This window comes from Drosophila takahashii, chromosome 2L, assembly GCF_030179915.1.
Source record: "Drosophila takahashii strain IR98-3 E-12201 chromosome 2L, DtakHiC1v2, whole genome shotgun sequence".
Lineage (NCBI taxonomy): Eukaryota > Metazoa > Arthropoda > Insecta > Diptera > Drosophilidae > Drosophila > Drosophila takahashii.
This window is the reverse complement of record NC_091678.1, coordinates 2,533,424-2,555,822: the sequence shown is the minus strand read 5'-3', so window position 1 is coordinate 2,555,822 and position 22,399 is coordinate 2,533,424. Positions and strand designations below refer to the sequence as shown.

At 37.8% G+C, this 22,399-nt stretch overlaps 3 protein-coding genes across 3 annotated transcripts; all 3 read left to right on the top strand.

The window, feature by feature from the left end:
* The first annotated feature begins 5,640 nt into the window (after positions 1-5,640).
* LOC108064195 (chymotrypsin-like protease CTRL-1) lies at positions 5,641-6,776 on the top strand. The gene is made up of 4 exons (XM_017151601.3): positions 5,641-5,866; positions 5,933-5,978; positions 6,036-6,190; positions 6,252-6,776. The coding sequence occupies exons 1-4, from the start codon at positions 5,641-5,643 to the stop codon at positions 6,716-6,718; spliced, it is 894 nt and encodes a 297-aa protein (XP_017007090.2). The 3' UTR covers positions 6,719-6,776.
* An 8,167-nt stretch (positions 6,777-14,943) lies between these two features.
* On the top strand, positions 14,944-20,431 carry LOC108064194 (chymotrypsin-like protease CTRL-1). Its single transcript, XM_017151600.3, has 8 exons — positions 14,944-15,063; positions 16,892-17,139; positions 17,319-17,441; positions 17,524-17,609; positions 18,716-19,013; positions 19,115-19,160; positions 19,250-19,425; positions 19,788-20,431. Exons 5-8 carry the CDS (start codon positions 18,779-18,781, stop codon positions 20,363-20,365), a joined length of 1,035 nt encoding a protein of 344 aa, XP_017007089.2. The 5' UTR covers positions 14,944-15,063; positions 16,892-17,139; positions 17,319-17,441; positions 17,524-17,609; positions 18,716-18,778; the 3' UTR covers positions 20,366-20,431.
* An 8-nt stretch (positions 20,432-20,439) lies between these two features.
* On the top strand, positions 20,440-22,399 carry LOC108064193 (chymotrypsin-like protease CTRL-1). Its single transcript, XM_044395302.2, has 4 exons — positions 20,440-20,845; positions 20,964-21,009; positions 21,063-21,238; positions 21,512-22,399. Exons 1-4 carry the CDS (start codon positions 20,626-20,628, stop codon positions 22,267-22,269), a joined length of 1,200 nt encoding a protein of 399 aa, XP_044251237.2. The 5' UTR covers positions 20,440-20,625; the 3' UTR covers positions 22,270-22,399.

Sequence of the window (22,399 nt, the reverse complement as noted above, 5' to 3'; positions counted from 1 at the left end):
AATCAAAGTTCACAAGCAAAATAATTTAGTAAGAAAATAAATACATTTGTACACTAAAACATAACATTAACGAAAAGTTTTTGAAAATGAAAAATATATTTACTAAAACTTTAGAACGGCTCAATACTGTAATATTTTTCTAAAATATCTCTTGAATTTTTTTTATCCATTTTTAAAACTATGACCATAATTCGTTTTTGTTAAGTGAAGACTAAAATACGAAACAAATCAACAAAATACATTTTTAAATGGAAAATAAATATTTTTGTTTTTTTATAATCTCTAAAAAATGATTTACTGAATAGAAATCAAAAAGTTTGAGTATTTTAAAAGATTTAAAATAAAATTTCTCAAACCTAAAACAAAATCCTGCTTAGGACAACATACAAGTTCCCAGTTATCGAACTTCATATCACGCCCTCATCTCTAGGACCCACGCACACCGAATCGTCATCGAACAGGCACAGCCTGGCTGGGGCTTCCGTGTGCCATCTCCTGGCCGAACTGACCGGCCTTCTGCGATTCCCGATTCCCACATCCCCATAACCCCTTAGCCCCACATCCCCTCATCCACTGGCCCTCGGGCACGACTGATTCAGTGTTTGTCCGCACGTTTAGAACTGGAAATGACAAATTCACCGTAGGTGGGCCCTGCGATGGGACGGCTCTGTTCTGGCCCGCAAACTCATCCCGCTTAACTCCGCCAACACGTTTGCGACTCAGCAAACACCATCATCAATTTCCGTGGGGAAATCACACAAAATTTTTGCACAAACAAAATGTTTGGTTGGTCAGCGGGTTGGCAGCAGAAGCTCCGAAGCTTCTAGCTAGAAAAAACAGCGAAATGCCCACGAATTTTTGCATGTGACTTTGTGGTGAGGGTTTATCTTCTGTATGCCGGGTTGCTTTTTCCGACTGCGGCTTAGACCCGCGGTGGAATATTGAATGAAAGAACGTATATCTGGATTTTGGTTCATTAACGGGGAATTTTACTAACTTTTAGTAAGCCGTAAAAATGCCTTCGAAGAAATAACTGAATGTAAATATAAATAAACTTTCTTTATTTATAAATATTATAAATATTATTATATACCATTTTTATTATTATTATTATTAACCTGTCAAATTTCATAACTCCTATAAAATTCCTACACATTTTATTTCTGCCAACAATTTACGTATTTTTTCAGTTTTTTTTGCTTCACTTGGTACTTTTAACTCCCGTTTAATCCCACCTATTTACCCATTACTTTCAAAGCCACTCCGAAACTGTGGCCCAATTAGTCGCCAATTTTGGCTCATTTGTTGCACTCACTTGTTGGGGGGTCAAAAGTCCCGACCATCAAATTATGACGAGGTGGAAAGCGAGGGTCCCAACTTTATATCTTTCGCAGTAGCTCCTTCCGGATGTTGATGCCCGTTGCCCTTGTTATTGTTGGCCATGAGTAATACTGGGTCGTGTAATTTGCGTTTTACTTCTGGTGAAGCGTAAAACTTTCAAAAAGTCATCAAAAGTTCTTTTTAGGCGGACCCACCTAAGTCGAAGCATTTTTTCTGATTTCTTTTTCGCTTTGCATATGTTGGGAGAGGAAATTTCAACGCTAGCAAGTTGGGCAGAACTTTTTAAAGAGTCGTCTTAGTTTAGAGTTTATTTAAGTGGGCATATTTAAGGTACGGTTGGGCTCTTTAACTTGAAGTTAAGGAAGAACCAAGTCAAGGGAGGTGTTTCAGCTAATTAGCCAATGCCAATGGGAGACGCACTAAAAGAAAACTCGATTCGATGCTATCGGGTTGCAGGGAGTTCATTCCCCCAGCCGATTGCTTCTGATTCTTCTGCTTCGCTTACTCTCGCCGCTTGTAATTGCAAAAGTTTATCTTTATCTCGGCCCAAGCAGCCGGAGCTACATCAGCATCAGCGGGAACTAAAGCGGCAAATGGTCGCATTAAAGTAATTACATCCACTGCCCTTCTCCTCATGCAAAACCAGTGCTATTCGAGATGAAAGCCGAGTAAGGAAACGGAAAAGTCGGATAGGTAAGGAACTATTGGGTACCCGTTGATCAGGATAAACTCCGCTTTTGAGCTAAGAGTCTCCAGAATGATTAGTAAATTGCTTACATACGTTCTGCTAAGATAAATTAAAGAAAACCAATAATGTGATAAATATCTGGATTTCATAAAAATAAACCATGGCTAAATTATTTTACTATTTAAACAAACAATTCAACACCTGATAATATAATAAAATCACAGCATTTCTCCAATACAAAAAATTTCATAGGAAATCAGATAAATTCATATTTAATAATTTTTTATATTTAATTTAATATGGTAAAATATGTCATAGTTTTTTAACGATTATTTTTAAGTGCTTGAAATTCTTTACATCGAAAACTTAACTTTAATAATTTAAATAAATTTTTGTCTAATATAATTTTTAATGATTAGGTAAATGTATGGGCTGCTGTATAACTTCATGGCAAAAGAGTATGTAAAACTCTGTAAATGAGTATATGAACCCATTAACATCTCGCCAGCTAACAAAGCCAATAAAATACGAAATAAAAGAAAGCGTGATTCCCAAATGGAAATCCGGTTAATTTTCGGAAATTCCCGGTAATCAATCAAATGCCTTAAATTCGCTTTTTGGACAATGGAAGAAATAAGCTGGCTCTGCCAGCTCCCAAAGCCGGGATGTTTTAAGGAGATAGAGGAGGAGGACATAAAAATGCCAGAATAGGAGGATCCGAAAGCTCCTTGACTTGTTGGCTCCTTGGCCTGGTTGCCTGGTTTATTACCAACTCACATTCGCTCCCGATGACAGTCGTCCAATGGAAGGAGCAGCTGTGCCCGTAGTCTCACTTAAGAAGATTAAAGACTATTCGTTAGTTGGACTGTGCCTGCCTCTATTTTTTTCGATTTTTGTTTTTTTTTCCACTCGCCAGCTCAATTCTCCGTTTGCGGCTTTTCGCGGTCTGCCTATATGTATGAAAACCACTGGTGACAACTTCATTTGTTTGCGGCATCTCTTACAATCAGTCCTAAAAGCCGCAAAGTCGAATTGCTTTTTATGGACGCTTTTCCATTTCCCTTTTTTCGGTACGTAAAATAGAATTCAGATACCCTTTTAATTTTCACTGTATTGATTTTTACTAAATTTTAAAAATCTTTTAAATAAGTGTTATCAAAATGTCTACCTGTGACTTTAACCCCTTAACAACCTGTTTCGAGCGCTTTCCTTAACCTAAATATTTTTTGGCAATAGGAAGCTCAAGGTTTTATCTATCCTGTCATCTCAACCAATCGAATTCCCATTGCGACATCCCTTGCCTGCCTTCTATTTATTTCCCGGCATCTCTCCACTTGTCGAGTCCCCGAATTTCCTCGCCCTCCGCTGGAAACATATTTCTGCTGCATTTGTCGCCCGTTTCGTTCGTCAGCCAAAATGCAAATATCGCACTAAACATAAATCGAAGCGTTTTCAATAAATTCCCACAGTGTCGACGACGCTTTTATTCTCACCACCCCCGAAAACCCCTCACTCATCCTTTTTACCAGTCTTCCACCGAAGCGAGGCGAAAAATAATAAAAACTAAAAACTTGTCAACGAAACAGTGAGACACGAGAACAATGTGTTTCACTATTTGCAATTGAATTTGGCACTGTTGATTTGCCGCTCCCCCCTCCCCACATTTCCCCTCCCAATCATCGCAGCCATCGACTCTTGTATTTTATTTGAAATGGAAGCCGCTTCGTTGGGGAAAGGGAACTTTGATATTCGAACCAGATTCGTTGAATTCCCCTTTTTAATTTTTGAGTTGCGAAGGGAATAGTCAAGGCGAGAATGGAATAGATTTTTAAATGTTACCTGATTGACAAGTTAATATCTATTTTATATCAAAATCAAACATTTTCCAATAAACAGATTCTGATTAATTGATGTGGAAGTCATTTTTCTTAAATGTAAAATGTTGTTTATTTTGCTGAAAACAAATTTTTTTGGTATAAGATGTAGGAGTTTGAATAATCTTAATAATTGTATTTTACATATAATTTTTACCACTTTCCAGATTTATTTTAACTTTTCAAGAATTTTCTCCCATTCCTTCAGAAATTAAAAGTAGGTTACAAAATAAAATCAAACTAAATTCCTGTGGTTTAAATCTCCCCGAATATAAGTCAAATCGCGGGTGTTATAAATTTTTACCATTTTTACCAATTGCTGGCTCTCTTCGAATATTCGCTGCGCTCTCTTATACCGCGAGTCCCTTAGAGTCCTGCAGCCGGCTTTTGGCTCCAGTTGTCCTGGCTGTTGCTCCACTTATTGGCTTCGTTGGCAGCCGAGTTTTCCCTGGCCTACCGCAAGCATAAAGTTGGTCAACATTTTCCGGCTCTCTACATTCAGCTAGCTGAATCGGCTCTCTTTTACCCCCATTTTCACTCTTCTCTCTCAGAGATTTTCTTTCTGACGTTTTGGTACTCGTGCGACGCGTCGTTCTGTGTCAGTTTGAGTTTATGTCTTCATCGGATTGGGTCTGCCTGGAAATTTATTTGCATGCCGGTCAGGCCTTTCCTCTCGGAGTATGCTCTATAAATTAAACATAAATCAGCTGCACGGCAAATCATTTGATTTCATTTGATTTGATGAAGCCGAGCTTCCTGACATTTAGACTTGTCTCACGTAGTCCGAAAGACCAAAACGATTCGAGATTGTCAGGCCAAACAATTGATGAGTGAGTGTCAAGGGTCACAGGGCACAGGAGGAGGGGGCAGGAGTGGGGTAAAAAGGCAATAGGTTGACACGGCATTGATAAGCAAATAGCCATTTAATGGGCCGCACCGAATAGTCAAAGTAATCAGAGTGATTAGCCGCAAATGAGGTTAAGGGAGTTATTCTTTCATTTCGTTTATCACGATCTGGATACTCAGAAAATCGATGAGGCCACGAAAGCGCACTCCTGGAAAACTCCCACCCACATACTCGATAAACGCATCTATCAATATATTTTATGGTGCATTTTCGACCAAATTTACGATGCGCCAAAATGGAAACTTTTGAAATAAAAATGCTTTGGAAGGGGGAGGGTTTTGGGATGGGATGGGTTATATATGCTCGAATAGGAGCTTACATTGTTGGCCAGGTTGACGACAAAACAGACAGCCACGTGTGGCCATAAAAACCCGTACACGGGTATGGGTTGTCCTTTTTACACCCATTGAAAGTTGATTGTATTCCAGAAACGCTTTTCGGTTTGTCTGACCTAGATTTTGTTTTACTTCTGCGCCATGCAGCCAGGTTCGGGCTTCACTTTCCCAATGCAAATAAAGCAATATTAATTAAAATAAATAATTATACATTAATTTTTTATATATTATATTTTTTCTATACCTATTTCTAAGAGCAATGTTGTTAATTACGATCTTTAACGGCTGGGAATATAATCACAAAATATTTAATTATAAATCTTTATCTATCACACTCACTGAAAAAATGTTTCTTTGCAAAAAAAAGAAGTACAAATCTATATGCATTTCCAGCTGCTTGTCAAAGATTAAAGGTTCTCCGATTCAAAAGCTTGATAGCTGTAAAGTCGACTTTACAAAAGCGATTCTCTAGAACGATCGCTCAACATTCCCGCAATGGAGATCATTGTAATCGGAACCGCAGTCATTCTCCTCATGCTGGTTTTCCCCAATCCGGTATTTACACAATTTCTTGACTCTGATTGTGGAGTAAGATCTTCACATAAACACGTGCCAAGGGTCGTGAATGGAAAGGTTGCACATAGTAACTCAAGTCCGTGGATGGCGTTTTTGCACACCACCAAAAATGAATTCATCTGTGGTGGAACTCTAATATCTCACAGTGAGTGTATAACAGTTTCTATAATGCATTTAATTTATTATTTTAATTTTAATTTATTTTTTACAGAATTGATACTTACAGCAGCCCATTGCTTAATTCCGAACACAACAATGTAAGTGGCGTCCGAAATAAAAAATATACATAATAAATCAGATTGGTTTCCCTGCAGCATTGTTCGACTAGGAGAGTATAATAGAAGACAAATAAAGGGAAATCGTGAGGAGTATCAGGCGGATAGGGCCTTTCAGCACCGCTTCTACGATCCAAACACGCATGTAAATGACATAGCCCTACTCCAGCTGGCTACCAGTGTAGTTTACAAAGGTCAGTTCAATTGATTAGATTTTACTTTGGACGAATAAACATTATATACCTAAATGTACAGGCAACATCAGGCCCATCTGCATTGTGTGGGATACTACCTGGAAGCAGTTTATCGATGGCATCCGAGTGCTAACCGGTACTGGATGGGGCAGAACCGAGATAAGGCATGACAGCGATGAACTTAGGACCCTAGATATTTCCCGCCAACCTTCGAGAATGTGTGGCCACGTTTTGAGCGACCAATTCTGCGCCGGAAATTGGAAAAGCAATCTTTGCATCGGCGACACTGGTGGACCAGTGGGTGCAATGGTCAGGTATCAGAACTCATATCGCTTCGTTCAGGTTGGAATCGCCATCACAAACCAAAGGTGCCAGAGACCAAGTGTTTATACGGATGTGATGGGTCACATGGACTTTGTTCTGCGGGTTTACTGGATGCTGAACGGAAACGACAGGATTTTGACGACCCCAAAACCGGAAAGAGAAATGGATTGGGATTGGAACGATACTATGCCCAAGTTCTGGTAGAAAAACTATTAAATTAAATATTTATTAATTTATTTTTTAACCAATTGTGAGCGGAAACACCTACAAAAATTAAAAAAACAAAGAAAACTTTTTTTTCTTCAATATCTTTGAACTCAGAACCTTTTTAAAATCCTCGTGTTGAAGCATATTAAATTTATTTTATAGAAAAGTATGCCCTATAGCGTAATAGATTCTCTTAGCCGCTATGTTTTTATTAAGCTAAATATAAATGGAAGCCTTTTTTGTGCCCTGCGGCTGGTGGTTAACCCCTTAACCAAAAGGGAGGGATGATTTCTGCCACGTCATAGAAAATACGCAATAAAATCAAATCATGCTCGAAAATGTGATGAATATTCATGGCATTAAAAGCTCTTGAATTATTAACGACCAAGATATTCAGTTGGCCAAGTGCTTTTGCCGAAGAGCATCCACATCCATGTACGTAGTATCCCCCATCCTCATGCATATTCCCCTTCCATCATCCCCGTCGATGGCTGAAAGTGTTCAATTATGAATTTTTGACAATGTCTCCCTGGCAGCAGCGAAGGTGGAAAATAGGCAAAAAAGAGGGGCTCTGTGGAAGGTAAAAGGGGGATAACAACCCTTAAATGGGTCTGCAATTTCACCTTTGCCGGGAAAATGTGCAGTGAAGAGTCATTGAAATTGCCTTTGGCAGAGTGCATCTGCATCCCCATCTGATCCCCAAAACAGAGAAAAGAGCAAAGCAAGTGAAAGTGCCAACAAAGGCGCTGATTAGACGATGGAAGAGCAGACAAAAGAAGGAAAGTGTCATTCTGGATGCATGTTAATTGAGCCCGAGGAATGGAATGTGTGCAAAATGTTGCTGTCTGGAAAATTCAGAAGTCCCTCTTTTTGCTCTGCTTACAATCACAATCCAGAATTTACTTCTTATCCGAAAAAATGGTCTAAGTGGATATGAACATTTTTTTGTCACATTTCGTTCTGCTTTCAACTCATCGATTTCTCCAGGATTTATGAAAACAATGACTTCGGATTTCTTGTAAAGAAAACACAAGCAAATAATTGATTTTTTGTTAGGTAAAATTCTACTTTTTGTTTTCTTTTACTTCTGTTTTATTCGACCCACAAAAAGTCAGACTGTCTAGACATCTCAAAGTGGGTGGAAAAAATCCCACGAGTTTCCAGTGTACTTAGTCTTGCCAGGATAAAAGTCTTAAAATTTTAAAAAAATTTTATATAAATATGTAAATTATATATAGGGTTTTACTATGATTTTCCTATGAAATTAAATTATTTCTTCAATTTTTTTTACACAATTTTAAAGCTTTAAGATTCGCGCCTTCCGTCAAAGCCAAAATTAAATTTTTTTATTACCTGCAAACTTTTTTCCTGGACAAGGAGCGTGGACAGGCCCATTAAATGAAGTACCAACAAAAGACGAAAGACATAAAAAAAGGAAATCAAATTATGACTTAATTATTCCTAAACGCCCATTACCACAAGGACACAGATGTTCGGCATTATTATGTTTGTCTCTGTGCGTAGGAAACCACAGAGAGAATGTTGATTTCGGTGCAATATAAATAACACAGGAATATTTGTTACTTGAGTAAATTGGTCACGTCGTCGCTTCAGGTATAAAGCGGATATTGTAAAATTAAATTGATTCTCTTTTGCCAGCCTCCTCTTTGTTTCGCTTCTGTAGACTTTATTTTTCGGTTTTTGCCTTACATCTCGCAGAATACATATATATTTTGTGGGCAGAATAAATAAATATAAATGCTGGTTCATCATTCTCAGTTTCATCAAGAAAACGTTACGAATTTACGTGACAGATTAGTGAGTGATAGATAGAGAACCAGGAAGCGGAAAATGCCAGACGAGGAATTTATTTTTAATAAATTTTAAATGAATTTCAAAGCTTGAAGAGGGGACTTTTAAGCCCTGCCGTTGAGCATGTGCAACGGAAGCAAGTTGAAATTATTTTTAAACGTTTAAGCAATTGCTTTTAAAAGTTTAATTTTATTTTACAACAAATTTGGGGCTTAAGGGGCTTACCAAAATTTTCTAAGAAAAGAAGGTAAATTTTGATTTTAGGGTAAACTTGTTAACTTTTCATATTGAATATTTATAAGATTTTAGCCATAAAAATTATATTAAAATGTTACCTGCAAGATAATTAGTATTCATTATTTTTTTTAATTAATTGGTATTTAAAAATTATCAAGAATTAATCCACCCTTTTTAATAGCTAAAATTGACCCTATTAGGTTTCCAATTAAAAGCAAAACAGCTTATATTATATACCTTACATCCTGCGCTTCTCTTCAATTCTTTGCGACCACTGTCAACAAGCACATCAAAATATAGAGCAAAACAAGACCGGAAAATCGGAAAAAACCAACGTATAGGAAAACAACGTGAAAAACACTTCCATAAATGAAGGGGGGCGAAAACGCTGAAAGAAGCGCAACAATATGTTGCAATTGTCTGCCCAGCGCGTTGTAACAAAAGTGAAATTCTAACATCACGTAGGATGTACAAGCAGTGAAAACAAAAAAAAAAGCGGGAACTAAGAGCATCGACATCGGAAAAAACCAGACGACCAGTGCCACGTATGCGACTGTTTTGGTGGCCGGGGCTTCTGATTTTCCCGAGGAGCGATATCCCCATCGTCATATCGCCACATCGCCATATATCGGCCATGTGAGTGTGTGACGTAGCTGGTGTGTCCATCGCAGTTGCCGTGACAATCCCAATCACAACAAGAACAAGGACCCCCAGAGGCAAAGGCAACTGAAACTGCAGCAAACAGTGAAACGAATCCACATCCGCATCCGGCAACAACTGCCCCAGTATCACGATAATTGGTACTACGCGAATGAGTTTCTCCTCACATGTTCCACAAGGCAATATGAGACACGCCAACGGCGCGAATCCAAACAAGCGGAAAAGGACAAATCTAAGATTTCCTTTTCACTGAAGGGAAAAAAATTCAGAGTTTTTTCTAAACATTTGGAATTATTAATGAATTTTAGGTAGCCAGTAGCGGAATTTTCAATTTACAAAGCAAGGGAATAATTTCCGAAGTTTACTAAAATATTCTATAATATAATATACATTTGTACATGATATGCAGTATGCAGTGTTTTAAGTTCCTAACTTAATTAATATTTTTAAAATAATATTAAAGATTATGACAGAAAATAATTTCCAAGTTAATCGTGTTTACACACTCGGCAACACAATTGGCAAGAATCCAAGTTTGTGTCTAATCTGTAAGGCACTAAGTGTTAATTTAGGCTAGAAAACTTTGGGCCAAGTGCCAGGAAGTGAGGTGTTGACTATGCTTGCCAGGTGCCTTAAAAAAATATTTAAGAAAAAGGTACTTAAAAAAAAAATGCACTATTTTTTTATACCAATATTAAAATGGCCTAATAATTACATTAAATTTTAGTTGGATTATCCAGAATTTAGTCCCTTTTAAAACTGAGACTTGCGGAAGTTGAACAAACTTTATATTTAGGTTGCTGGAAGCCAGTCCTTTTCCTGTTTTCCCAACAAATGAAGCATTTCGCGTTTTGTTTTGTCACTCCCTAAAAGCACCACACAATTTGCACACACATTGTCAGCAAATCCTTTACATCTCGCAGGGACAGGGACACATCAAAAACCGCATTTATCATGCAGAAATGCAACTTGCCTAGGAAGTTGACGACGGAAAGCTTTTTAGTTTACCTTTCTATGTTTCTAGTTTGTTCAGGTTGGAGTAGTAAAAAGAGTGTGTCTTTTTTTCGTACTTCTTCACTTGTGCAAAATTAAAAGGGCTGGCAAGGTGGAAAATACGAGGTTATTGTGAGGGTTTAAGCCTCGACTGAGCAAAAGATTCTTGGTTAATCCTTCTTGGCTGGCAAGCAGTATAAAACGATTTCCAGCTTTTGGTATGAAATAACAAATTCATTTTAATCTGGTTTTAACTTACTGAAAGTATGTATTTAATTTTTTAAAATTCAGTAATCCATAATCTAGCGCTAAATAATTCATATAATTATTTCTTATTTTTATTGGTAGTTTTATGGACCTATTTTAATTATATCCGTATTGCGATAAGCGCAAATTATTGAAAATAAATGTTAAATGTCAAATGCTGTCGTTTTAAAACTGTCGCTTGCCCTTAAATGATTCAATTAAAGAAACCATTTGCATACGATTTTCAACAATTTTTTTTTTCATTTTAACTTTTTTCCGCGACAACAATTACAACTGCAAATAAATTACATTAAAATAGGCAGAGAAACGTGCACGATGCCGTAGACAGCGAAAATTAAATGCCAGTCGTGTCAGTTTAAGTTCATCAGAGGTAGCCGAATGTTGGTTACGTGGACTGGAAATATTTGCAATAAAAATATTTGGGAATGGTGGTAGAACAAAGGATTTTTTTAATCCTTTGAAGATTTTCCTATTTATTCTATCCTACAAATATTTAGTAACTTATTTTTTATTATTTTAAAAATATTTCTCCACCTCATAACCACTTGACCAATCCCAGAAAATCCCTTTTTTATATGAAACCTTAGAGATCTCAATACCTTTCCTATCCCGAGGGCCTTGTAATATTCCTACGTAAATATCCGCAAATACATTTCCGCTTCCGTGTGTCTCGGCTCGTTATGTTGTTTCAGTTGTCTTTTCAATTTGCATATCAATGGGCCAGCGGATTCCAGTTCGAGTTCGAGTCCGCCTCGCCCAAAATGCATCCATCAGCATTTCCATATGTCGACATCGTCATCGACGGCGACAGGATCGACAGGAGCGGAAAGGACAACACTTTCGGTGGCCAGGAGCGAAGGCAATCGGGCAATTTGTTGTTGTCATTTGGCACCTGCACTGTGCACTGTGCGTTTTAAATTCATTTAACCGCAAAAATGTCAAGCCACAAAAGAGTTAATGCCACGCCCACTGGCCACAGCTCGCCCCCTTTTTTTCGATGCCGAATTTAATTACTCAAGTGGCAGGGCAAAAAAAAAGCGGCAGGAAAGAAGTTAGTACTACAGGTCCGTATATATATGTGCGAATTTATGGCCAACTTATGGCCATTGGATATAATTTTTTCCCATGCGGCTTTCATGTCGAACACGAGCACGAACATCCGTCGAGGTTGGCGAAAGAAAGAAGGATGGTCCGTTGTCCGGACAACAGAACAGAACGGAAAGAACAATGCAACATTTTCTTTGATTTTATTTCCCCCGGCCCCGTGATGCGTTTTCTTTAACTGTTGATTGTGAAATGACAAATGAGTTAAATGAAATGAGGGAAATGTATTTATTATTATCGCATGTATTTTTAAAAAAGAATTCCTTGTCTATCAGATAATTGCTCAATAACCCTTTAAGTTTATTTGTTATTAACTTGAATATTAAGCACTTTATTAATTTGTTATTTTATGTTTAATACTGGACAATATTTGTTAGTAATAAAGCCAATCTTTGAATACAATTTTATTTAAATAAAAATCACTTAGAGTCTCTTGGAGTATCTCCCACTTTCAAGCATAATGCTACAAATCAAAGTTAAAAATGTTTTTTAATTTTTAATGTTAATAGACTTATTGAAAGAAAAAATTTCTAATTAAATGTTTCTTTAGCGAGCCTTTTAAGAAATTTCTCATTTAAATAAAAATCATCCCTCAATATGTTTAGGTTGTAGGTGCTTAATTTACCCAAACTATCTTAAATCTCTTGGGGTATTTCCCACTTTCAAGCTTAATGCTAAAAATCCAACCAACTGAGAGCGATGAACGAGAGAGGGAAGCGTCGCCATTTGCCCGTAAGTGCCAGGTTTTCGCATCCCAATGGGAGATTCTCCTGCTGCAGGCAATTGCTGCTGAGGCTGCCTACCGAGAGCAGAAGTCCCCGGTTAAAATATTCGATTTCTGGCACTTGCCAGCCAACTCTTTAAATATGCATTATGTACATTTGTAGCACGCCCCGAGGCAGAGATGTTTGGAACCCGCCGAGGAGATGGAGGATCGGGGAAAAGCCTTTGGTGCTAGTGCCTAATGGCACTTAAGCTTAGGCATCTCCACGGGGGAAGGGACATGGCACACCATACCATACCATACCATTCCGATGCTCCTCTGCCTTTGGCCCACCACTATATCACGACTGGTTCTGCTGGGACGTGATTCGTTGACGCCCTACGACTTTGGTTTCGGTTCCGCATCCGCATCTCGCATTTTTGCCTAGGTGCAAATGCAAATTTCAGGAAAATCAGATTTCGTCTATGGATTCCTTGCTGCTCTTGCATAATTTATACGCACAATGCAAGCAGGCAGCCAACAGTTGGTGAGGGATTGCCCAAGAAACGGAAACGGTGTAATGGAGGATGTAATACAGATATACCAGATATATTTATACTTTTCCAGCTGAGAATTGGCGATAACTATCTGGGCAAGGTGAAATAAAAGCATGATATTATAGGTGTGAAGCAGTAGGAACACATATTTATTTTTTAATTAATTGTGTATTACAACATTTTTAAAAAGGTTTAAAAATAACAACAAAATAAAAAATGATTTTCAAATATCCAATATATTATAAAGATTTAAATTTGTATTTTATTTAAAACAAAAATAATTGTGACTGTATCTTTATTTTTTGTAGCTCGTGAAAGATCAATAAATTAATTGTTATAAAATATTTTTAAGCAACCAAATGTGTTTATTAAATACGGTGTTGAACTTTTAACGAGTGTGTTTTTAATCAGAATTTAATTTGGAAATGGATATTGGACAAATAAATTACTTTCCGATCATTAAAATCATTAATTTAAGCTCGGTAACTCAGCTCGCCCGCCTTTTGTCCATATTTTATCCACTTGCTTTGTTATCGGGATATTTTATTTTTACCATCCGAGTCGCGGTGTCTGCAGCAAAGCAAAAAAAATAGGGAAAACTGCGCCAGGGAGACTCCAAAATGACGCCACTAAAGTCCGTGCTGCATAGCCGCGAGCTGCATTAACACAATCTTTGTAAATAAGCTTTTATCCGTTCCACGCAGCGGCATCTCCACCCATCTCAGCCAATTTCTCCCAGCTTTCTCTGCTTTCCTCGCAGACGTATTGTCCAAAACGAGTCTCGAAAAGGGGTTTGCTTTCTCTTTATCTCTGTGCGCTGGGGCTTTTGTTTGGGCTACAACAACAGCGGAGGTTCAGACGTGCAGCGGGGCGTATGCGTAATGTTTCCACTTTTTGTCCATACCGTACACATACATATGCCTGCCAGTGTGTATTTGTGTTGAAGTCTTTTGTGTGCCGACGGTTGTAATTATTGCCACTGCTACCGTTGTTGCTTTTGCTTCTGCTGTTGCTCCAGAGCCATATCGTACCCACACACACCGCGTACCCATAAAAAACCCACATATTTCTGGCCTTTCTTTTCGGCCCAAGCTTGTTCTCTGCGCTTTTTTCCAGTCTTCGGGCCTTGGCAACTCCTTGTTTCGCCGCTGTTTCAGTTTTCCGAGCCCTTTGTCTGCGCTAATTAGCACAGCTTGTGGCCTTTTGACTGAGGAATTGCCTGGCAGCTCTGCCACGGCAACGAAGTATTGCAATGTACGAATGTGGTCTAATTTCCAATGGTTTTCCATGTTTCCAGATCCTTTATCGGCCCCTAATCAAACTATTAGTATTAAGATAAAAGTAGAAAAGGGATTTTCTTGTGTTTTTTGTTATTTATCGAAACGTAAAGAAATATTTCAAATCGGAGCATTCGTTAAAAAGGTATAAGCAAATAAAGTGCAGCAATAAAGTTAAGAAGTGCAAGCAGTCGCTTTGCTGCATGTATCTATCTCTCTCGCACTCCCTATAACGTGTATTCAATAGCGTTTTCTCTTGTTTTCTTTGTTTTTTTTGCCGATTTTGCTACTTAAAACTGTAGAAACACGAAACATGGTAAACATTATTTACTTTGATGAGCTTCGGGATCTATTAAAATCCATTTTAAATCATTTATAATTTATAGTTTCAACGGGCCTCAAACTTAAATGCGTTATTAAATGGGTCGATACAAAGGTTGCCAGCTACAAATACCAACCCACATATATGCACCCTATTAATTCTCAATGCCGTCGGCGACAACCTTTATCCATTTAGATGAAACACATTCATCAGACCATCGACCATCGACTTTATCCCCAAAACTGTCAACTCAACATAATTTCAATTCCACAAATTCTAAATCAATTAATGTTAAGCTCTAACCGAAAATTTCCAGTTTTTTGTGCTCAAGAGAGGGGCGGCGATGGCAAAGGGGAAAAAAGGGGGCTGCACTGCCCCAAATTGGAAACAACAAATGTCAGCAGTTTTATGTACTGCAGACCACCGGCGAGAGCGACAACAACAACAAATACAAGAGGAGCAGACAAATACAATGTATAAATGATGATGTGGCTGATGATGAATGCACAAGGATGTGCCAGTGTGCCAGTGTGAGTGCGAATAAAAGGGACATCCCTGCGTGCGTGTGTGTTTGTCTATTTGTGTGCATGTGTGACAAAGTGAATACGAAATTTGCATACGTTGGCTTTACGACTGAATATAGGGAAAGAGTTTGCCTTGGCTACCAATTTACGAGCAGATCACCCAAATTGAAGGACTATCCGGACTATCCGGTGTGTCTGTGTGTATCTGTGTGTGTTTGTTGCTCTCGTCGCTTGTCATTTCGAATTTCCAAACATTTCTCGTTTCGCAAAAAATAAACGATTTCAGCTTGAACCACTTGATTGCGGTACTAAATTAAATTATGGCGTTACTGAATACCGAATACATTTGAAATTTATGCAAAATTTCGTTGCAAGTTTATGTCAGTGCCAATACTCTGTGTATACTGAATGTTAGAAATCTCTAGAAGTGTATTAGATTTAGTTTTTGGGGGGTGCTTTTAGTCAAACTAGCACAATTTTATGGTTTGTATTTTTCGTAAATTGCATTTGCTTTCAATTTAAAAAACATTATTTAGGATTTACGATTTACCAATACTTTTAAGGGGCTTTTAGGCTTTTTACACCCGTTACTAGTAAAATTTTGTGACGAAAAATGCTTGTTCATTCGACTAAATAAATATATATAATATATAATACATTTATATAGTTTAGGATTGCAAGTGTTAGCACTGCACCCTTGTAGGACTCGATTTACAGATCGTTATTTACAGCTCTTGATTTATTAATTAATTATTGACATATACCAAGCTAGTAAAGTGTTCGATTTATTTTAAAATGTGGTCTTCTTGGAAATTATATTTCTCGCGTAGCTTTAGCAGTTTATGAGTTATCAAATCGTCCTTGCTATTGTTGTTGTTGTTTTCCTCCATGACCACCTCCAAATCCAACTCAAATTCCTCCTTCTATTCCTGTGGTAGTTGGTAGTCCGCCTCTATTCCAAAGCCTTTTCCATTTTCACCATAATCATAATATTGAGCAGCCGCCATGGCGAAGAGGGCAAATAAAAGGATCTGTGAGAAAGTAAATATCCTGATTTACTACTTTTGATCTTACACGGAAGAAATTATGTTTAAGAACTAGTTTATGAATTTTATTGATAAGAAAGTCAAGAAAGTTTTATTTTTTAATTATATGTTATTTTTATTATTAACACTTTGTTGGCAATATTATTCTACGGTTTTTAATATTTCCAGATTATTTTGTAGATTTCATTAATATGGTTGATTTATCAATATAATTTATTACAATTAATTTCCTCATTAAATATAAGTTATGAAAAATAAATTAAAGTGGCATATTTGTAATGTTTGTTCCATCTCATCCTTCTCTTAACTTTCCCATAAAACACTCTCTTTTATAAACGAGCCCCAGTCATCTTTTGGTTCGATGCGTTTTCAGCCATTTCTCGTTAGCCTTCGTTCACTCGATTTCCACCTGAGTGTCTTGAAAAGCAAAGCGTAGCTCATTATGCAGTCTATTTGCAATATGCTTAAGTAACCAGACTCCCCAGTTTCCCGGCTTTTCCAACTACAGCCGCCCACAACTCCATGGAGTGCATTGTAGTGCCACTTGGGCACCGGCTTCCTTTTTGCCTCCTGGGGCGGTCCGTCGCTGATGTTTTGCGAGTGCTGCGGTGAAAATTAAAATTACTTTGGTTACGTCAAATAATGTTGCCTGCGGTGCTGCTGTCCAGGACTCAAAACATAAAGCGAAGAAGAAAGGACCGAGGGCCCAAAAGGATGCCAAAGCCAGCATCTTCAGCCGGCAAAAGGCAACAATTTATAGTGGCCAACGAAGGAGGTATAGTGATATATTTGACAGGACCCGGCACAAAGTAGTGCATTCCAGCCCCGCCTTCTCTCTTCATCAATTTTAATTATGCCCGAGACGGAAGAATAGCTGAAGATATACATAGGTGTGGAAAATACCTGCAATTAAACGGTATGTTTTAATTAAATTTTTATAAATATTTGTACAACTGTAGTTCCTGGACTTAAATGCAATCAATTAAGTTTAAATATAGAATAAATATTCCAAATACCCTAAAATCATCTGATTAAAGCACTCTTTCTTATTAAAACAATCAACTTTAATCTTTGCTCTATTTTCCACTTTTCTAGCATCTCGTGTTGCAATTATGCCGGCCTTTACCTCCTTGCAAATCAATGGGAAAATTTTTATAACGAGCTGAAAAGAAAATAAAAGAGAGTGGGAGAGAGACTACTTGCATGCAATATTTTATGGTAATTTTATGCAATAACCGTTGAAATGTTTGTCATCAATTTTCTTAACTCATATTTCATGTGCCACCCCCCCCCACAAAAGCCACCCACTTTCGCCCCACTTAGTCAACAGAGGTCTGCACTTTCTTCGCGGTGGTTTGACTGTTGGATATTGGATAGAAAAAGGGGGTAAGAGCGGGTAAGCCGCCCCGAAAGCTATAATTCCAAATACTTTTTATTTTAGTCGTTGTCTACGCTAAGCGCCCCCTCCTGCATTCCCATCTTCCACCACCCTTGCATCACGTTTTACCTTGCTCTCTCTATAAATGATTTTAAGCCAGACGCAAAGTGCATCTAACTGATAAACAGGGTACTAATTATTACGAAAGAAGTACCAAAATAAATAATTTAGATATAATTAAAATATAAATAAACATATAAATATTTTTAGCTTCATCTTTAATGAATAAATACTAACAATAATAAATATTCATAACCTTATTATTTATATAAATTCTGTTTATATTTTAGAGCCTTTCGATTTACAAATATTTTTGTCTAATATTTCCTAGAATTATCTACGCAGAACACCCATTATAATCTTGCACTTCTGTGAGGTATCTTGTATTGGGGTTTGTTCGGCATGAGCTTGAGCTGTGCTACCATGAACTCTCCTTTCTTAGTTGCCGAACAGTTTTTATTCGCTCCTTTGGTTTTACGCTTGGCTAATGTGATTTTCAGCGAATAAAAACGATAAATCTATGGGTAGTCCGACGATGATGATGATGATGACTACGGGTGGAAAAGGAGAGCGGTTTCGTTTTCAGCATTCTTTCGCAGATATTTCGCTGCCTTCCGCTAACGAGGCAGTTAAACCGAATCTACGCCAATTTCTGAACAGCTCCCCACGGAAGCTAGAAATTGCAACCCATTAAATGCACATTTTTGTCTGTGAATGCCTTCGCCGGTTGTTTTTAGCATTTTTTCTATTTCTTGTTTTTGTTTTTCATATTTTCAATTTAAAAACGTCAATAGGAAAGTGTTTAAGCAGACAACGCTAATAATTGTTTATAAATACTAAAATAAAATGAGAAATTGTGAAATATATGAAAGTTGATAAACTCTTCGGCCTAAAATATTCTTAGAAAACCACTTACATTTTAGATAATATGATTTTTTTGTATGTTATTTATATTTTAATTATTTATTTAATATACGATTTACATTAATGACTTTGACTGTTCCTGTAATGCTTCTGCTTTCTGCTTTCTGATCGGGATGCTTGTAATCAATAGCATGATAAGTATTGTTGCACTTATAAAGCCAAGATTCACAATCAATCGGAGCACATTCGAGCAATGAAGACCGCTGTAATCGGCATTCCAGCAATCTGCGGCGTTGTTCTGGTGCTTCTACTCCCACTTCCTGGATCCAGTCAGTTTCTGGACGCAGCTTGTGGAATTCGAGCAAACCCCAAGATTGCCACTCGTATCATCAATGGCCAGATAGCGAAATATACTTCCAGCCCCTGGATGGTTTTCCTGCACTCAACTACAGATTTATTCGTGTGCGGTGGAACTCTGATCACAAACAGTTTGTATTTACAATTTAAATATAAAAATTTTATTTTAATTTATTCTTAAATAATATCATTATTTATTTATTTATTTAAAGCTATCTCCTACTTTTTTCAGGACTTGTACTAACAGCAGCACATTGCTTCATTGCCAACCAGCAGTTGTAAGTAAATCATTATATTATAAATCAATATAAATATAAATCAATATAAATTATAAATTTAAAATATTAATATTCTTTACCTTTTTCAGAGTAGCTCGCCTGGGTGAGTATGAGAGAACGCGAAGTGAGGAGTGTGTTGGATATTACTGCAACTTTCGGGAGGAGCATTCCGTGGACGCGGGCTTCAAGCACCGGCTATACGACCCAAATACACACGCCAACGATATTGCGATTCTGCGACTTGCCAGAAGTGTTGTGTACAGAGGTTGGTATTGTCATAAAATAATATAGAAAATATACATATTTATTTTTTAAATCAAACACACATTGGCTCACATAAATAAGCGATATTTTGTTTCAATAACAAATAATGATTTATACAAATAATGATTATTTTCTGATAAATATGAAATGCTAAAAAACGTATGATTAAAAAACACAAAACAAAAATGTAATATTTATTTATTATTTTTTAAGACAAAATTTTTTTAAAATCGTTTTTTAACGTTTACAATTTGGATTTTTTTTTTATAAATTGGTAACAAACTTTAAAAAAATATTTTTACTATAAATTTGTTAAATATATATATATTTTTTTCTTTAACATTATAAATACTCTCTTCGTAGACAATATCAGGCCCATTTGCATTGTGTGGGATACTAGATGGCGGCAGTACATCGACAGCATTGATTTGCTGACCGGAACTGGTTGGGGCAAGACGGAGGCGGAGAGTGACAGCGATGCGCTGAGGACCCTGGACATTCGGCGCCAGCCACCAGATGTTTGTTCCCAGTTCATTGGACTCAGCATCTCTGGCACCCAGTTCTGTGCTGGAAACTGGGAAAGCAATCTGTGCAACGGCGATTCCGGTGGTCCCCTGGGTGCAATGGTCCCCTTTAAGAACTCCCAGCGCTTCATTCAGATCGGCATAGCCAGCTATACGAATAGAAAGTGCCAGAAGGCAAGTGTTTTCACGGATGTCCTCAGTCACATCGATTTTATCCTGCGAGTGTGGCGGCGGTACGGCCAGGGTCAAAGGATGCCCACCCCAAGGACAACCACAACGACCCAGGCTCCAACTTGGTGGCAGACCGAGCAGATCCCACGACAGACCGTCGAGGATTATGAGTCCGATAATACCCAAGAATCACATGTGGGTTTTAATTTGGGAATTCCTGGATTATTTCATTTTTCATTTTGGTAAAAATCTTTTGTTTTATCAGCAATATATGTGCCATTTAATAGCCTCTTTTTAATAAGAAACCTTATCTCCATGAATTTTAATCAAAGAAAATATATTGTAATAAATAAAGTAGTAACCTCAGGGTTTTCTTCTCTGATTACTAAGAAATTGCACATAGCAACATTTCCCAGAATCAAGAGATTAATAAGCTGCGTTGTCGACATTATAAAACAGAGATTCCCGACTGATCGTCTGACACTTGAGCTATAAAGACCTCAGTAATGGAAAATAAAGCGCTTGTCGGGGTACTTTTGCTCTTTGTTTTTCCACTCCCCGGTTTCAGTCAGTTCCTCGATCCATCCTGCGGAATTCGAGCTCAACCAAAGGCGACGAAACGGGTCATCAATGGCAAGATAGCGGAATATAACTCCAGTCCCTGGATGGTCTTCCTCAAATCAACCGACGATAGATTCGTGTGCGGTGGAACTCTGATCACAAACAGTTCGTATAAAAAAATTTGTATAAAATATAATTTTTATAAAATAAAATTTTCATAATTTTTTAGACTTTAAAGTGGATGCTTTGACAATCGATTAAAAATACCTTTTATTTTTTGCAGAATTGGTACTGACAGCAGCCCACTGCTTTAAGCCGAATAAGACCTTGTAAGTGACTTTACACTAGAGTCTAAAAATGTTATTAACTTGTCTCCCTGCAGATTTGCTCGCCTGGGGGAGTATAAAAGAAGCCAGGAAGACGGATGTATCGGATATTACTGTCACTTTCGAGCGGAGCATAAAGTGGATGCGGGTTTCAAGCATCGTCTATACGATCCAAAAACACATTTGAACGACATTGCAGTTCTGCGACTGGCAACTTCCGTTATTTACAGAGGTAATTATACGATATATTTCAAGTGAAATCATTATAGGAAGCTATAGCTGAGTATATCGACTATATAGATATCCGTACTCAGTGCGAGGGAGATATGCAGTCATCAAAGCTACTGTCGATATATAGCGGCTGTTGAAATTTTTGATGGCTTCACCTAGCGGCTGTTTCAATTTTTGTTCATAACTTTTTAACTTTTTTGATAGGTATTTTTAGACACAACAAGATTGCATTTTTGCTTTTCTTAAATCAGTGATTTTATATTTTACCAAACAGACAACATAAGGCCCATTTGCATTGTGTTGGACCCCAAGTGGAGGCAGTACATCGACAAGATCCAGGTGCTTACCGGAACGGGATGGGGCAAAACCGAGTCGCAACCTGATAGCGATGAGCTGAGGACCCTGAACATTCGGCGGCAGCCTCCACCGGTGTGCAATTACTATATTGGTACCAACTTGAGGAGCAGTCAGTTCTGTGCGGGCAATTGGAACAGTAATCTGTGCAATGGAGATTCCGGTGGACCTCTGGGAACCATGATCCCGTATAGGAACACCCAACGCTTTGTCCAGATCGGCATAGCCAGTTTCACGAACCAAAGATGCCATCGAGCGAGTGTCTACACGGATATTCTGAGCCACGTCGACTTTATTCTTCGGGTGTGGCGGCAGTACGGACATGGTCAAAAGGTGCCGATACCAACTAGACCACCAATAAAGCCACCCACTAGGCCACCAACCAGACCCCCTACTCCAACACCTACTGCACCACCTATTGCACCACCAGCTCCACCACCGACCCAACCACCTTTAGCACCACCAATCCATCCACCAGAACCAGAACCAATCTTCGAGGATTATCGGGATAATTGGGACAGGGACTCTTACAGGCATTCGGAGAGGGATTTTGACTACGAGTATGGAGATTACGATTCGAGAGAGTTTTCACGAAATCATTATGGTTTTGGTCGATTGGTTCAATTTCCAGTTCAATATCCAGTCCAGTATCCAATGATATATGTAGGATATGGATAATAAAAGTTTTGAATAAAAAATCTTTGTTTTTCATTAGTTTACAAACTTGTGAAATTTACCCGAAAAAACTACAAATATCTAAGGAAATTGCATCCTATGACAGTCAACATTTCTACAAATAAAAAAAACA

Coding starts and splice junctions, on each gene's coding strand:
- LOC108064195 (XM_017151601.3), top strand. CDS start 5,641: ATGGAGATCATTGTAATCGGAACCGCAGTCATTCTCCTCATGCTGGTT. Junction 5,867..5,932: donor TGGAACTCTAATATCTCACA/GTGAGTGTATAA, acceptor TATTTTTTACAG/AATTGATACTTACAGCAGCC. Junction 6,191..6,251: donor TACCAGTGTAGTTTACAAAG/GTCAGTTCAATT, acceptor CTAAATGTACAG/GCAACATCAGGCCCATCTGC.
- LOC108064194 (XM_017151600.3), top strand. CDS start 18,779: ATGAAGACCGCTGTAATCGGCATTCCAGCAATCTGCGGCGTTGTTCTG. Junction 19,014..19,114: donor TGGAACTCTGATCACAAACA/GTTTGTATTTAC, acceptor TACTTTTTTCAG/GACTTGTACTAACAGCAGCA. Junction 19,161..19,249: donor TTCATTGCCAACCAGCAGTT/GTAAGTAAATCA, acceptor TACCTTTTTCAG/AGTAGCTCGCCTGGGTGAGT.
- LOC108064193 (XM_044395302.2), top strand. CDS start 20,626: ATGGAAAATAAAGCGCTTGTCGGGGTACTTTTGCTCTTTGTTTTTCCA. Junction 21,010..21,062: donor TTTAAGCCGAATAAGACCTT/GTAAGTGACTTT, acceptor GTCTCCCTGCAG/ATTTGCTCGCCTGGGGGAGT. Junction 21,239..21,511: donor AACTTCCGTTATTTACAGAG/GTAATTATACGA, acceptor TTTACCAAACAG/ACAACATAAGGCCCATTTGC.